The sequence below is a fragment of the Lissotriton helveticus genome, chromosome 10 (assembly GCF_964261635.1).
Source record: "Lissotriton helveticus chromosome 10, aLisHel1.1, whole genome shotgun sequence".
Lineage (NCBI taxonomy): Eukaryota > Metazoa > Chordata > Amphibia > Caudata > Salamandridae > Lissotriton > Lissotriton helveticus.
In genome coordinates, this window is record NC_136071.1 from 190965744 (window position 1) to 190984214 (window position 18471).

Genomic DNA, 18471 nt, shown 5'->3' on the forward strand with positions numbered 1-18471 from the left:
TAAATGGGAAGGGGTCACCAGGGGACCCCTTCCCCTTTGTGACTGACTCCAAAAAATGTTTTAAGGGCAGGCATGGTCCCAGGGACCACTACCTGCACATAAAAAATGAAACAAAAACTTTTCATTTTTAAAAAAAAAATGCATCCTGTTTTCCTTTAACGAAAAGGGCTGCGTTTAAAAAAAAACTGTTTCATTGACAAGCAGTCCCAGACATGGAGATCTGCTGAGCCCAGCAAGCCACCATCCCTAGGAGGGCCACCTTTTCCCAGTGGGGTCGCAATTACGAATGGCTCATTATTATTCATGAGCCTCGCATTTTACGACCCCATTGGGGATCGCAATCAGTGTCTCTGACACTGAAGTACATCCCAAATTTTGACTCTCAATTTGCAATTCGCAACTGAGCGCAATTTATGAGTCCCACTTTGGAATGGTCGTACATCTGGCCCCGTAAAACTAGAATGATGTGATTTCATAGATATGAGTCTGTGACTGGAATCGGTGTCTCTGTGACATGGAGGCACCTTCATTCAACGTTAAGACAATAAGTCATCCTTAAAGCATGAGGTGCTAGCCCTGTGTGCACATGTGTCAACACAACCTTCATACCTAACATGGGACACACTCATATGTTCATTTTGCTATCGGTAGATTTGGAAAGTATGTGGCACTAAGCACTGTCTCATACTGCACCGAGGCATTCCTGGTTGTGCATGGCCCATCAGTGTTTCATTTGTATCTGAATATGTGCTGGGGACTAATGTTTTGCTGAGAAGCCAGTGCAATTGCACATCAGCATTACGAATACCAAGGATCCGAAGACTTAAATCCACCTCTTGCCTCTTTAATCCACCACCAGACACTCCCTTCCCTTGAATCTCACTCCTGTAAATTCTTGCTTCCTCCTTTTGCCACAGCTTTTTCCCTTCCCCCTTCTTTCCTACTTGTTTTTTATTAATTGTATTCCTTTTGTTGCTCTGGATCAAAGTCGGATGATGAAAAAGAAGTCCAGGTCTCCGAAAAAGAGTGCCAGTGGGCTTTATCCACAGCCACCACCTACAATAAGTACTAGGGTCCATAGGTAATGAACCGCCACAGCTGCCATAAGCGGACACGCAGCCCTGCTGCAACCCACAAGGGCTGACTGGAGGCTACTGAGTATAGTGAAACTTTGCAGATACTGAACCCCAGTCCCCAAGGATTTTCCGATTGTCATATGTGGCCATTTCAGCCCTGGTGGTAATGGGGCACTGGTAAGGTAAGGAGGAATGCTGCTGGGGCCCAAGCCCCAAACGTCTATGCAATTATGGAATGATTTGAATGCAAATAAACAAATCAGAAAGTGTATTCACTCTTGCCATGGAGGAGTGCCCATTTATCAACCCACAGAAAAAAGTGTTGCAGTGGATCTGACAAGTTCTTTCCAGAAGCCCTAAGTCGCCATTTGTTCAGTGTGTGATTTGCATACGAAAACAGTGCAACAGTGGTAGCTGGTGGCATTTCAGAGTGGTGGGGTGTAAACAGTAGGGCTGAGGATTACGTAGCGAGCGAGTGAAGCAAGCAAGCGCGACTGACAATAGGGTGGTTCGGGACGGGCTGGGTTCTCCCCCGAGAAAATGTTCAAAAAAGGAGTGGAAATCGATGCATTTTAAGGCACTTTTTTAATAAAGAATATAGTGATAAAACATGGTTCATGAAGCAAATGGGAATATGTAGTCTTGAAATATTTAAAGTCATGAAAAACAACCCCATATTTTATTGCATTATATATGTTCAACATGTTACTTTAGTGTGCAAATTGTACAGTGCATAAAGTAAGGGTGTTAATTATCTTACTTGCACACACGGCTGTCTCTGCAGTGCATCTAGTTGGTCAAATTTAAAAGACCTTCATGCCATTTAGATTGATGATCTCATAGAAAGCGTGGTCATTGCAAATTTAAAATGTAAATGTAAATCCTGTTTGTATTACCACGCCATGTTTCTATTTTCCCTTGTCTTACTCCAACATTGTCTGCCTCTCCCTATATTTTACACATTCTGTCTCATGCTGTTTTCTCTCTACCTGTCCTGTTCTCATCTTGACTTTCTTCATGAGGATTCCACTTGCTACCTACTCTCTAACTTCAAGTGCCAAAAGTTAACGAAAGAGCATTACCATTTGATGTAAAATGAGAGAAAAAGAACCCCTTCTAGTGACTGTTTTGCATCAAATCGCATTCAAAAATGTGTGTTCAGTCTGGGAGCAGGCCCCAGTGCCAGCTCTGCCTAGCTGCTGAGTGCCTCGTTTCCTGCCACTTGGTTCCTTTCATCTCTGTTTATACATTCGATCTGTTACCACTTAACTTTGGCTAGCAACTTTTCTTCGCTGCAACAGTGTGGCATTGAAATATGTGTATATCCAAATGACTCTTGTGCATCTCGTAGCAAAGACCACACGTTAATAATTAAAACTGTCCGTTTGAGCATGTGTTTTATAAACACACTAAACTTGCTCTTAGAGCTAAACAAAAAACTACTATGCTGCCATTGTGGTCGCTAAAGGCCAGTATTATATGTCACGCATTGACCTAGCCAATAATAATTCTAAAGAGATATTTGTGATTGTGCAAAGTTTCATGTCCCCTACTGCTCAGGCGTATGCCATGCCTGTCTCACAAGGTTGGTGTAACACGCTCTCCTAGTTCTTCCTGGATAAAATACGCAGCATTCAGGATACTTTTGCGGCCCCTGCTAAGGGCCAGTTACGGCCACTTTGGAACCGCTGGGGGCTAACCAAGCTAAGTGGTTTTCCACCTTTATGTCTATCGACCATGCAGGCTCACTTAAAATTCTTAAGGGCCTTAAGTCGGGCTCTCCAAATGACCCCTGCGCTGCTAGACTCTTGGCTGCTGCTGCGGATGTCATTAACCCTGAAGTCAATACTATGGTCAATATGTCTCTCCGGGAGGCCGTCGTCCCGGCATCTTGGAAGCAGGCACTAATTCTTCCACTTCTTAGAAAGCCCTATCTTGATCCGCAGCTTCCCGGTAATTATCGCCCCATCTCGCTCCTGCCTAGCTTGGCTAAGGTTTGTGAAAAGGTGGTTACGATCCAACTGGCCAATCATGTTGAGGCCTCGGGGCTCTTGCATCCGGCACAATCTGACTTCCGGCCTCTGTATAGCACAGAGTTGGCTTTGCTAGAGGTGTCGGAATCGATCCGGGAGTGTCTGGACGCAGGTGGGAGAGCAGCTCTTGTCATATTAGACCTCTCTGTGGCATTCAATACAGTGCCCCATTCTTTACACCTTGACCGCCTCTCGATGATTGGGGTTTCGGGGGATGTGCTGCATTGGATCATATCTTTCTTGGAGGGCCGATCTCAGCAGGTCTGGCTTCCTCCATTTGCCCCGGTACCTCAGCAGGTGGACACTGGTGTCCTGCAGGGGTCATCCCTTAGTCCCCTTGTTTTTAAACTTGGATGCTAAGGCATGTCCAACGATTTCAATGTAATTTCCATTGAAATGAATGGGCACTCCATGACGAGCTGAGCTCGTCATGAGCGTCCAAGTGGTTAACATCTATATTACTCCCCTGGTCTATCTAGCTGAATCATTAGGGGCTAAGGTGATAGCCTACGCGGATGACACCCAGCTTTTGTTCACTTGGGGCAGGGACGACGATTCAGTCCTTGCGGCACAAGATTGCCTTTCCTCGGAGTTTCAGTGGCTTGCTCAGGGGCAACTGAAATGCAATGAAGAGAAGTCTGAGGTCCTTCTCTATGGCTCATTTACGGCCAACTTTAGAGAGAAACTATGGCCCCCTGGCTTCCCCCTGCCTAGTGCAGAGAGAAAGGTTGCTAAGAATCTGGGCGTCTGGTTCAATGAAAATTTGCACTTTTCAACACAGATTATGAAGCTGGCAGGGACCTGTTTTGGCACCTTGAAGGCACTGAGGAAATTTCTTCCTCTTCTCCCTAGACCTGCCAAAGGACCTGCCAAAGAATCAGTGGTCCGGGTTCTGATCTTGTCCCGTCTGGACTATGCAAATGCTCTCTTTGTGGGTATCTCTGGCTACCTCCTCAAGAAACTGCAAGTAGTCCAAAACTCGGCAGCCAGACTCCTTCTCGGCCTGTCAAATAAGAGTAGTGTGCGTGCATACCTTCACTCCCTGCACTGGCTCCCAGTGTTGTCTCGGGTAAAATTAAAAATTCTAACCATTGCTCATAAGGCTTACATGATCTTGGTCCCGTCTACCTACAAAAGAGATTTTCTTTTTACACACCGGCGAGACAGTTGCGCTCCTCCTCTCAGTTTTGGCCCCCAGATTCAACCGCCAATGGCTGGGCGGGTGCTCATTTGTCAGGTCAGCTGCCCTAACCTGGAACCTACTTCCGCTGTCATTGCGTGGCCTTCAGGACCCTACAATTTTTAAGAAAAAACTCAAAACCCTTCTCTTTTAGCTACTTCCCGGTTCTTACTTCCATTTTCCATTGCCCACGCCGGGACACTCTGTTGAGTAGCTGTGCGCGCTATAAATAAATATAACATACCATAAACACATTGACAACAGAAGCAGTAAAGGGAAGAGCACATTTCTTACCTGTACAATATGTCATGATTACTTTGGTGCCAGCTTGCATAATGTTCTCCGGCTGGGCGCTTAACTACAGGGGAGTCGGGATTTGCCTTGGAACTCTAAATCACCAGAAAGAAGCTGTTGCAGACTACACGACTTCTGTTGGCAATATAGTACAAAATTCAATATAAGCGTGCAGAAAGTCAGACAGCTCTGTGGAACTGGAATCTGAGCTTGAATGTACAATTGGCGGACACTTATTTTAAACACTAGATCAAAGCATAAATACGTCACACAATTTGCATAACTGAGAACAACTGCTCAAGCACAACGCTATATGAAAAGGACTACTTTTATGAAACCAGTGATCACGTGTCTAAAAAATGGGATTAATGTGCACATGTGAGCTGTGTATCTGCACGACCGCTTGTACTGCCAGCTGTCCTTGACTTGTTTCTTTAGAAACGGGTAATGATCAACTCCCTACATGACTACTGCTCTCTAAGGCCTAATCTCCACCTAGTCTGTGCCTCTGTGCAACCTTATCTACATATTTTCATAAATACATGTTCTAACAAAGCAGGACTGTAGCTCTCTGTCCTTGCTATGTCTAATTATAATATTTCCCTATTCTACGGAAGCTCGCATCTATGTCTCTTCCCCGGGACCTGACTCCATTTTATGTAGCCTTTCTTTTCTATTACTGCAAACAACTTAGGCCTGTATTTTTCCTTTAATACGTACATCTGCACATGACTTTCTGCTAATGTCCTCATTGACATGCATGGGCCTTCATCATTTTCCACATTTATAACAAAGCATTAGTCACTTACAACAGGACATCAACATTTGTGGTCTAGAATCCAGGCGTCAGACATGACCACACTTCTGTTGGGACAGGACAGAGTCAGGTGGGACTATGGATGGGGCTCCCTAGCTCTCCACAGAGCTTTCTTGCTTCAGGAGTAGCAGAGCCACTGCGAGAAGGCAACAGGGAAGCTTCCCAGCACATGTTGGTGCGAATAAATAACACATTATTTTATTGCAAGCAAAGGGAGGGTCACTAGCCCACTTTACAGGGGAACAGTGCTCTCCAGTGAGATAGAGTGTCTGTCTGGTTCATCCCGGGCGTAACCGAAAGACCTCGGCCTGTCATTTGCAAGTGGCAGAGGAAGAAAGGACTTTTATGTGTTAGACTAACCCAAGATGCGTGGCAATTGGCAGAGTTGTACATAGAACAGGAAAATTGGGAAGGCAGAGTCCCCCACCCAAGTAAGCTGCCTCTTTTACAGGGCAATGCCTTATTTGTAAGCAGCACTCAACACCCCCCTTTCCTGCAGCACCGCATGATTACCATGACACAGAAACATGTTTCCCCCCTCAGTGTGCACTTGATTTATTGCACATGCAATTTGGACCTCCCCCACAATATTTGCAAAGAGACTCCAATTGAAATATGCAGCTTTCAAGCAGGCCCACTTTCAGGATTCTGGGCAAGGGAGAGCCTTGAAGAAGCATGGGTGATCAATGACGGTGAATGGGGGAGTGGGCGAAAAGCGTTTTGAAGATCTGCTATTTTAGATACTGACAATTTTGATATGTCTAAAAAAAAATGGTACTGACAATTTTGATATATCTAAAAAAAAAAATGGATTAAATGCAAAGTAAGGTGTGCATTCCACCACCTACTATTAAAAAAAAGGGGGACATATTTACAAGCCCCTGTCACCATCACAACGATGATGGCGATAGGGGCCTCGCCCTATTTATAAGGCAGCGTAAAGCTACTTAACGTAGCTTAATGATGCCTTGTAAATAAGGCCACCTTTCACGCTATACTTAGTGTGAAAGGGGTGGGCAGTGGGTGTTGCGGTGGGCGTTCCAGCGCAACAGCCATTTATTCTGATGCTGCCTCCTATTTACAATAGAGGGGTAAATAGGAGGCAGCGCCAGAATTAAGACCAGGGAAAACCATGGTCTTACCCTGGTGCAATAAAGAGAAATGTTTCATTTCTCCTCGTTTTTGCTGTTTTCATGTGTGCTGCATTATGCAGCACTCATGAAAACAGCAAAAGATCATTGATTGTTAATGTACAGGAAGGTCCCCCCTTCCTGCACATAAACAACCATTTAAAAAAAAATGCTGTTTTGCAACTTCTGTGTGTGCTGCATTACACAGCACACTTAGGGACCTTCCTGTACATAAACCATTTTCCCCTGCACGCAGACACCCTTGCACTATGGTGCAAGGGTGCCTGCGTTGGTGCTAGGCTGCTAAACTTAGAGCCAGTGCAGGGGGAAAAGAAGGGCTGCACCATATTCTTGTAAATATGGTGCAGCCCTCCGTTTCAGAAGTGGCGGAACGTGTTGCTAAACCAAGGAGGCTAACGACACACTCTGCCACTTCTTTGTAAATATGCCAAAAGCGTCACATCTTTAGTAATAATGAGTCCATTTGCCATGCCCAGTGGCCCATGCATACTCCATGGAGGAGTACAGAGCACAGGGCATGTGTGTAAACGATGCTCCATATTTAATGTCCACTGGGCACAATTGCAGGCTGGACCCACTATGCACTGTAAGCTGGGTACTAGGCATAAGGCATAGGGATGCTTTATGCCTACTGGGAATAGTCATGTCTAGAGATTACTGAAATCATGGGCATTTCGACTCAAGAGCATGGCTGAATTGCATTAGTTTTGAATTCAGGGGCTGTTTTAAAAACACTTTTCATTGGACCTAAGTAGTTATGTTATGTTATGTTAAATCCATTTATATATCGCACACAGATACTCAGAAGAGTGTACCGGCGCGCACTCAAAAAAGGAACCGCTAACCAAGGCACTATTCAAAGAGGAGAGTTTGTAACTTTTTTTTTTAGTTAGAAGACTACTGAAGGGAGCTTCAGCGCCCCTTTTGAGCTCGGCGCCCTAGTTTGCACATGTTAATGGCCAGCCCTGCTCCCACCCCAATTGAAGATTCAATAAAGGACGGGGGCAGGGAGTACGTTGAATAAACTTCATTCAGTGCAAAACACAAGGATACACCTCTCACCTCTGGGCCCAGAGCCACTGCTTAAGCTGCACCATTGACAGCTATGCCCCAGTCCTTTTAGAGTTATGGTGATTTTGGAAAGTGCACTATGGATGATTAAACTTCCAATATTCTCTTTATTCACAGACAAACGAAACCCACGCCACCTACACAAACATGATATTTTTGGCGATGAGATCGGATCAGATAATAACAAGAGACAGGGAACTCAACATAAGTTACTCCTGCACCTATCCACTCGATATGAAGCTCAGTCTTCTCACAGCACTGAAGCCCATGACCAGGTAAGTGGTCATTCCTAAATCCTCTCCAGCCCTGTGTTTATGTCCTAAGGCCAATAGCGACTGGAATACTGGATAGTTATTTAGATAAAAACATGGTATCAAAAACTGATCTAAGCGTTCCTTTTATACCTAAAATCTCACACAGAAATAATTGCACTCATAGAAGGGAACTCCTTCACATATTATAGGTCTCGACTTAGGTCACAGGTTAAACAATTCTGTATATATGACTTATAGAATTTGCAGAATTTAACGCAATCAAATTGTCTATTTAGACCTGATCAATTATAAGCAGCTAATCCTATTTTCGGTGCAAACTCCAGTTTCTGTGTAAAACTGAATTCCTAGCTGTGCACAAAACTCAGGGGTTTGCACTTATGAATCGGAGAAGCAGAAACAATGCTAATCATGGGTGCTTCTAGCAGGAGCGTGAAGTTAGCCGCTAAGGAATGAGGAATAAGGTGCATTATATGGTTGCCATCCTCTAGTACACAACATGCATGCAAATTACGCACTGGCTAATTTGTGATCCCCGTGCTATCACAAACTGACAGGTGCACAATGTGCACCTGCAAAATGTGGGACAGTGGTGATCTGGCCTTTAATCACTGCAGAAATGGAGGCCAATTTTAGTGTAAAGATTCTTTTTGAATATATATTTTATTTCGTTTTTTATGCATCAAAGATTACTAAAATATCATACCAAAATACGTCTTGACGCACTACCGCCAGCTTCGGCCGCTGCAGGTAAGAGCGGTGAGGCAGGGGGGCCGGCTGTGGGGGATTTCGAGAGACTACCACGAGGGACAATTAATTATTTATTCAATTTTCCCTTCTGGTCGTCCCAGCCGGCCCCACCGCTCTTACTTACAGCGGCCGCGGCTGACTACAGCGTGAGCACCAATTCGGCTGAACTATGGGGCATATTATCAAGGAACGGCGTTAAAATGATCGCCGCTTTAGCGGCAGGAAACTGCAGCTAAAGCGGCGATAATGGGCTTGATAATATGCCGTAGAGAATTCCAATAGAAGCCCATGTTCACACCAGAACATGGGCTTCTATTGGAATTCTATAGAGCATATTATCAAGCCCATTATCGCCGCTTTAGCTGCAGTTTTCTGCCGCTAAACCAGCGATAATTTTAACGCCGTTTCTTGATAATATGCCCCTAAATGTGCATTTCAACACTAGGGGCCAGATTTATCTAGCGCTTGTGTTGCCTCTGCGTCATAAATGGTAAGGCAAGGGCAATGCAAACCCTGAAGTATGATTAACCCAGAGCCACTTTGGAATAATGCAAGCCTGCCTAAGTTCCTAATGAAGAAGGTAGGTATAATTGACAGTAGAAATAAATGAGGGAAGGAAGGACATAAACCTAATTTCTTTACATGCACTTGAAAAACACCATCCCATGATTATTAAAGAGCACAAAAGAATAAAGGCTGCTGAAAACGGATGTTTACATTTTATAAAAAATATTCACCAGCTTTTGCAAGAAATAGAAACTGAAAACAAGAAAACAACTCATACCCATGGGTTCTTAAGACATTTAGAATTACACAATGTGTTTCACAAGTTTACCACTCCATTACACATATTTGCAATGTTTAAGCACACTGGGACTACACGATTTCCCCGAAATAAAACAATATACAGTAATGTCCTGAAGAAAGAATTATAGTCTAAGACTACAGGCTTCAACATTTTCGGGCCAATGTACATTGTAACATTACTTACTTGAACTTCAACGCGTCAGCACCACCAGCAGTGAGCATGTCTCTTCAGTGTAAGGCAATAAGCTAAAAAACACAGCCTGACCCAAAATTCAAGACCAAGTTCTGATGCATTTGACATTTCATATCAATTAGATGTTCCTCAATAAGACGAGTTCACCTTTTTTCTGGTTCTCATGTGTTGTTATTCAGTTTTCTATAAAGTATCTTGTTAATAGTTGTCATTATCTATCAGGACACACTTTTGCAATATATAATGATGCTGTCAAGCAATTTGTTTCCTTAAAAAATATCAAATATCTCATAGTTGTGAGTGGTAGGTATGTATGGTAAATGCACAAATCACCAACTGATTTTTTTATATATTTTCAGCCACTCTTTATTAAAACATGTTCAAATGTCTTCTTTATTTTGCTGAGCGTGGTCGCTAGCCCCTTCTAGTTCTAAAGACAATAGCACCATGTCCTAAGTATTTCCTTTCTAATACTAAGGGCACAATCTTCATATCTTTTTACAATGGCTTGGAAAAGTACTGAAACTTGCACAAAGAAATGTTCCCACATTCTATTCCTTGTGATAGCAACAGAGGGGCAGATTTACAAGAAAGTGCCGCAGCACGCCACCGCAGGCCCCTTTCGCTGCGCCACGCTGCAGCACGTTCACAGCACAGGAATGCAACATATCTACAATGATATGTTGCATTCCTGTGCTCCCTGCACTGGCACACAATCAGCTGCCATGCGCAGGCACCCTTGCACGGATGCCTGCGCCATGGGGAGATTGTTGTGCAGGTAGGGGCACAAAAACAATCACTACAGGCATTTTCCTCTTTCAATGTGTGCTGTAGAGTGCAGCAGGCATTGAAAGAGGAAAAAACGAGGAGAGATAGAAACATTTCTCCTCGTTGCGCCTGGCTACGCCACATGGCGTAGCAAACTGACACATTTCCAGGTTCACGATTTCTCGTACATCTGGAAATGTGTCTGGTTCCATGGGGGTTGCGTGGGAACACCCGCAGCAACACCCATGGAACCGCCCTTTCACATAAAGTGCTGCGTGTAATGGGGCCATATTTACAAGGACGGGAAAAGCCACACAGGGTGGCTTTTCCTGTCCTTGTAAATATGGTGCAAAGAAATGCGCTGCCAGTGCGTCACAAAAAGTGACATACTGGCAGCGCAAGGGGCTTGTAAATCTGTCAGAGAATCTTTATCGATACTGTACCCAGGGGCAAGATCCCGCCAATGAGATCATGATTCCGAATCTGCCCTTGCACCAGATCTCCTTGTTGGCCATTTACTGCTGTGTGTACTGATACCCAAGCTAACATGGGTTTCAATTGTCGTCCTTCACCTTTCTCACACCAGTGGTGGCACTTTTGGAAAGCCTTCGACTCCTGGGGGCTAGACGAGGAAGGCTTTGTCTTTCCTCGCAACTGCTTTATCTTCCCCCTTCCCTTGTTCCACAGCTGACCTTATCCAGAATTTGAAGCAAAACATATAGAGGGGAGGGCAGCAACTAATGATTCTCCTGCTAAAATCTACTCTCTACTAAACAAAGTTGTCAGTCTTTTGACATTTCAGTGCAAACATTCTCTAGGTTTGCTGTGGTTGATATGCTTGGGTTGCTATCTTTCACACAGTAAAGGATATACAGGATTTTCTAAATCACATATTTCTGCTGTTTCATTCTTTGTGGCCATGGAGATCCCACACAATTCACCTATACATACCTGGTATACCCAAACTCAGATGACACAGACATACATATTTGCATATCAAATTCAAATTCAAAAGTAACTTTATTCGATTTCAATTAAGAAGATCACAAAAGCACAGGTAAAAATGCAGTTAAAAGGAGATATGCATAATCATCATGAACATTAAAATTCATTTGGAACAAGGCAATATCAAGGTACAATGTTATATGCAGTTAAAAGGAGATATGCATAATCATCATTAAAATTCATTAGTTCATTGATTGTCTATGCCTGATAACACTTTTTAGAAACATTGACACTAGGTACATAGTTGTTACATCCTCTAGTATTTGCAATCTAAGAAGGGCTGGTCTACATTGTCTCAAACCCCACCTTTTCAACAAAAGGAATAAGTATTTTTTCGTAGGCAAAGAAAAAAACTTGCAGAACAGTGTACAATGTAGCGTCGATTGTGGGGAAATATCGTCGCAGGGGCACAAGATCAGAACTTTTGACCACTTATTAATCTCAGGGAAAGTGAGTATTCTAAAAAAAGTCCCCCCCCTGAAGCGTGTCAATAACATGCGAGAGTAACTACTTTCAGTAGAAATCAAGTATTGCTGGATGGCCTGTCCCTGTAGAATTAATTGATTCTCCATGACAGAGATCTTATTACCCTCTAGCCGCCATCGTCTGTCCTCTAAAAGAAGGAGACATGTTTCTTTCAGCTCTTTTCTGGCTATTGTTGCTAAAGTAGTGGGGGAATCGAAATATTCGGGATGTCCGATATCTCTCAAGAAGCTCTTTACGTATATAAACCAGTCAATTTTGAGAGCCCCCTGGAGTATCAAGCAATCCTGGATTATATCTCTATTGAGTCCGGTCTCCTCAGAAGTCCACACCTTGTGCCATAACAGGATAGGACTGACTTTAATAAGATCTGAGAGGTAAAATAGACCTAACTCTTTGTGACAAACATATGTAGAAGTCTATCTAGGGACTGCTAATAGGTACCGGAGGAATGCGTTCTCATAAAGTTGGATTTCGCGGGTATCCGCTATCCCCCAGATTCCTGCTCCATATGTTAAAGTGGAGACACATTTTGTCTTGTATATATCCACCAGAATGTGCACTGGTCGGCCCCCTAATTTGTTAGCGAAATTACGCATTGCTCCAATAGCATGGGAGAAAGCCAATTTCCTTGTATGAGTTGTCAGTCTTTTGACATTTCAGTGCAAAAGTGTTGGGGCCCCCTATTCAGTTTGGTCTCTTGACTTGCCAATCAGGGAAAGACTAGTGTGCCACAGAGAAGACCCAAAGCAGGCCATAGCAGACATTATCTAGGTTTGCTGTGGTTGATATGCTTGGATTGCTATCTTTCACACAGTAAAGGATATACAGGATTTTCTAAATCACATATTTCTGCTGTTTCATTCTTTGTGGCCATGGATATCCCACACAATTCACCTATACATACCTGGTATACCCAAACTCATATGACACAGACATACATATTTGCATATAATTTTCCAACATTTAGAAGTGTGTTTTGTTGATGAAAAACATACGCTGAACAAATAAGCAAGCAAGCTACTTTCACGTTGAAGGTTAAGCACTGTGAGCCCGATTCACAAAGGTAAACTGAGACAAAAGTCTAACTTTACGACTTTCGGTATTCAAAAAGGGCATTTGGAGTAGTAAAGTGAGACCTTTGTCTCAGTTTAACCTGAGTTTTTGGACTTAAGTTTAACTGGGACAAAAAGTTTAGTTTCAGTTAAACTTAAGACCAAAACTTAAGTTAAAATGAGACAAAGATCTCACTTTACTACTCGTAACTGCCCTTTGTGAATACCGAAAGTGGTGAAGTTAGACTTTCAACCCAGTTTACCTTTGTGAATCGGACCCAGTGAATCCAAAGCTTAAAGTCTCTGATCACACTCAATTAGTAATGCAGTTAATGGTGCATCTGAAATTCGATGATGCATGCACTTTCTGGTTACATGGCGACTGTAGCAGTTGCAGTATATATTTACATATGTAGAACAGTACAGAATATTAATAAATGATTATATGTTAATGTTTATGTATTAGTGCAAACTGCATTTTCATATACGTCTAAACATCAGTATACATGCATTAATGAATTTATTAATCTGTCATGAAGCATATACTTGCGAAAATCAATTTCTTCATTTTAGTAACGTTAAATCACACTGAGTATACAGAGTGCTTCCTACCTCCTATGTAGTTATGCAAAACTTGTAAAGTATAAGGGTGGTGCCAAAATTAAGCATTTGGATATATTTTTCGTATTTTACAGGCAACATCGCTTTATAAAAATTAAATTACACACATCACAATGACGTACATTTACAACGTGAAAACAAACATACAGTGGTAGTATAATAGTGTGATATGCAAATTAACTTGGTTAATTGCAAATAAACGAGGCTAATCAGTATTTATTTTTAAGCAAAGATTGGGATTTCAAAGTCTCTGATTAATTTTTGGGATTTCGAAGATTTGTGTGTTATGTTTTGGCATAAAAAAAGGACTTAAATGGCATAATGTCCGTCTAATATAAATGTAATTATTTAATCCTTATATAGTTCCCTGAGTATCAGCTATGGAGGCACAGGGGAATTTAAGTTATTAATGGCGATCTACAGAGACCCAGGTTATCTTTCACCATATGATGCTGCAGAGGTTTCTCTGTCAACAAAGGACTACTTGTATGTTGGAGTGATGCTCGATGGTGGAGACCCATCTCAATTCAACCTGGTGATGAGGAACTGTTATGCAACTCCCTCAAGCAGTGCTTCAGATCCCATCAAATATTTTATTATTAAAGACAGGTAAGTCAGCCTTCCTTCTCTTCCTTCCTCTCTTCCCTCCTTCCTTCCTTCCTTCCTCCAGCCATCCCTCCCTCCCATTCTTTTTTGTTTCAGTTGCTCTTTTGTCAATCAGCTGATATTTCTTTATCAATCCAATTGAGAGTTCTGCCAGTGCATAGTTTGGTACCTTGGGAAATTTGATGGGCTATTGCATCAAGAAGGGCGGTCGATTCTCTAAGTGCTTTGAAATTGTGATGGGTCAATGATTATCCATTGCATGCTTGTTATGTTGGTAACAATAAAGTTTCTTCCATGTGAATCCCATAGATGACTATTACTCATGGCCATCTCATACCCCTGCAGTCGTCCCAGCTGCCACCATTAGTTGAGCCATGGCAATCAGCAGTACTCCGCCTCCACCGAAGTGGTAATAATTAGAGATGTTATGGGTTAGAACATCATGTGTTGTGGACAGGTCACTGACTCTGCTCCAAAGTGTGTGCGATCACAAGTACATGGTTTCACCTTCAGATCCAGTATCTCTCCTTCCATCTTAAGAACTGTACTGCTAAAAAGGTGTGGTGGTGCCACAATCACAAACTCAATGGATGCTTAGCTATTTGGAATTTTTCTCATGCTCCTAATTGCCAAGGCCGTCTCCTTGGGGTAACCTCCAACAATACAGAAATCACTCCTGCTACTGGTTCCAGATTCCTACATAAAACTCTGATGCCTGCTGATTGAATGAGCATGAAGACTTTCATAGCACAAAACCTCGAAATTGATTGGTTCTAGGCACTTACAGAATGAACAGAATTGCCATGCTTTCTGTGTTCTTTTATTTAGCTCTAAGTGCATAACTCAATGGCTTTTAGATAGTTCAGTGAGGGCCCTATGTGAGTTGAATGTAATTGCTTGCTGTTCTGATTGATTTTTTTATGCTGCCCTAGTAAGACTTTATCACACTGTTATCTGGTGTTAGGTTTTGTTGTACAGGCAGGCATAGGTCAGACCTGGAGAATTCGTACTTGAAACCTGAAGGCAATGAAGTATAGGCATTATGGATGGCACTGGGAGGTATGCCAGTGGTGGGGCTAACAACTTAAAAGTGTCTGACACATCTGCTTTTAGAGTTCGTTTTAAGGACCCTGGATGATTGGCTGTGCCAAAGTCTACATGACAAGTTGGTTTGTTGCATTTAATTTTATTGTGAGGTTAGACATGGGCTTAACCTTATAGACATTTGAAGGTTAGGCACAATGTTTTGAAGGTGATTCTGGCATTTATGAGGATCCAGTGACCCTGGTTAGTGGTTTACAGGCCAATATTGAGGAGAATGTCTGAATTCTGAGTGTTGTATGATCTGTGTTTGGTAGGAGAGTAGGTGAATGTATAGGGCATCAATGTTATCAAGATGTGTATTTGAGTATCTCTCTACTGCAACAAGGCCAGTGATGGAATGAATGCTTAAATTAATCCAAGTCACTGGCTATCCCTCGGGGTGGCATCCCATTCCAATGTTCTTTGCCGATTAAACCATTGTAGATTGTGACCGGTCATGGGCAAATCTGTTAGACCAGGTCTGGTGATGTGTGAATGACTACAAGAGACACATCTCCATGGCTCACTGTGCTGGCCTCCCCAAACCCTCCTCTCATTGACTGACTGACTCATGATAGTCCGTACCCGGGTGGGCTGCTTCTTTCCCTGTCTCTGCATGCCACCTCCATGAAACAGAGAAAGGCATGTCCATACCATGCCGGGGCTGCAGACAGCCTGATATAGGGACGGAATGATCATGCAGTGCAAGACCTGCCCAGATACACCTAGCAGCACCTGCCACTGCCCATAGTGGGCACCATTGGAACTCATAATCAATTGTCCAGCTCTTAAAGCAGGATGCCTCGATGCACATTGCATTGTGTGCCGCTGGAAGGACCACCGTGCTGGACACCACATTTACAAAGTGAGTTTTGGAGGTATCTTGAGCTATGGCTTTACTAGGACTCACAGGTTGTAGTAACGAGAATATAAGTAAGGCATCCAGATACAATGTACTAAAACATACTGACATAAAGGACTGTAGCACTTGAGAAGACATATGCATCATCGGCTACAAGGCGCACTGTACATGAGTGGTCAGGAAAACAGAAACAAAGCACTTTCTATGTGTAATGATGAAAATGTTAGAATGGGTCACTTTTGATCCTGTATTTTTATGTGACTCTCACACGAAACAACATAATACTTGTTTTCAAATGCAGGTATAATAGTATATTAGAGTGGAACTCTAGAAATACTTATCAGGAAAGTTTGTTGACAAGAATAAATTGATGGGAAATCTAAATATTGTTAGAACACAGATGTAATTGTAAATTAATTGGTGCCCAAATCATGCTTAGCATTAGTTTTCTTATATATCCCAGTATTAATTCGCAAGAGGGATCACTCAATGAGAGGAATGTTCTCTGCTGCAACAAGGCAGTGATCTGCAGGTTGCGAGTTTGAATCCCAGCAAGGCTGATTCAGCCTTCCATATTCCGGAAGATCGGTAAATTGAGTACCATGAATGGGCAATAGTAGCATCTGTTATTTAAAGGGTTAGAAATGCCACAGATACGGTAGGAAACCCTAAATAAAAAATGTTATTAATACGCTTTGGGTTACGATATCAATGTTGTGTGTACACCAGTGGTGTTGATGAAGGAGAGTACACATTAATTATTGGTCTGCGTCACACAGTTTGCTTTTCTGTGTGAAAGTGTGACCTATTCCCCATTAAGTTCATTTTACTCCTAACACTGTCCCCAAATGAGCCTGGGTGAGCATTGTGTGCTTATTGTTTGAAGGGGTAGGGTGATCTCTGTACTAATATTTAAATCTCTGGAGTCATTAAATTCCAGACTTTTCTTTCCCTTCCAGGTATCTATTGCTTTGAGGCCTTCCATCACATTATTGAATAGTTTTTGTCTCCTGTGGCACATACATACATTTTAGTGGCATCAGTGTAGAAATACAAGTTGTGGGTTTTTGGGAGGTTCACATGGGGCTTCAGGTACATGTTAAAGAGAGGTATGTGGTGTGATTCTGTGTTTGTTGAGGATGGTCTTTTGGAAGCAATCAAAGAGGAAGAATTGAAATTATTTTAGAGAGCCTTTGGTCATGTGTTGAAATTGACTGGAGATGGTGTTGAAGGATGATACTATTGATAGCTATGGCACTGTTTAGCAACATTTTCAGCTAAACCTAGGACTACAACCCAGACCTTGACATAGGGCATGTCGCTGCCAAGGTTGAGCCAGGGGCCAGGTCTATGCTGTTTTGAGATTGTCTATGAACAATTCACCAGTTAATAGACTTTCTACATCTGTTTTTGTATGATTTTAAATCTGTTTCGGATGATTTGAAAAAGTCAAAGCTTACCCTGCGCCAAGCAGAAAGGAAATGGAGAAGCAAATACTAACCTGACGACAAAAGCACCTATCTAATAGCCCTTAGAACTTATACAAAAAGTATTCAGACCACAAAGGCCGAATACTTTTCACTTAAAACCATCACCTCCAAAAACGGATCAAAGGACATCTTCTCAATAATTATTTAACTTGACAAACCCTGACCGAGTGACCTTAAAAACCACACCTTCGCAATCCTTATGTGACTCCCTGAATAAGTTCTTCATTGACAAAATCAAAACGATCAAAGCAAGCATCCCCACTTGCACAAAGCCCACTTGTCAAAACAAAACAAAAAACACACAAAGGCTAGAACAAATCCCAATGATAAGTCAAAAAGTTTTTTCAGACCTACAGACCAAAGAAAAATCTGTCACTCCTAAGGACTGCTCCCCCCCTTGGATTCTAAAGGAAGCCTTTAAGGCCTGCCGAGAACCAGCCATGACCCTCCTAAACAAATTGCTATCCCAGGGATACGTATCTGATGCCTTCAAAGAGGCGTCTGTCATCCCCCTCCTGAAGAAGCCAGGAGCATATCCCGGAACTCTCACCAACTACGGACCTATCTCACTGCTTCCCTATATGGCCAAACTACTCGAAGCCCATGTAGCCAAAAGCCTTTCCACCTTTCTGGAGCAGTCAGATTACCTGGACCCTCATCAAGCAGGGTTCCGCCCAGCTCACTCCACAGAATCAGTCCTGGACACTCTGCGAGAAAAAGCGGATGGGGGCTCCCCCCAAGCCCTGGTGCTGCTGGATCTCTCTGCCGCTTTTGACACGGTCAACCACAACATCCTGGTCGACCGTGTCAGGGATGCAGGAATCCAAGGATCAGCCGTTGAATGGATAAACTCC

General features: G+C 42.8%; 1 protein-coding gene across 1 annotated transcript in view; it reads left to right on the forward strand.

The window, feature by feature from the left end:
* The window catches only part of LOC144783975 (uromodulin-like), a 187905-nt gene that overhangs the window by 121372 nt on the left and 48062 nt on the right, over positions 1–18471 (forward strand). The window contains exons 13-14 of the mRNA XM_078662698.1: positions 7740–7897; positions 13940–14185. Coding sequence (XP_078518824.1) covers positions 7740–7897; positions 13940–14185 — 404 coding nt within the window. The remainder of the gene's footprint in view (positions 1–7739; positions 7898–13939; positions 14186–18471) is intronic.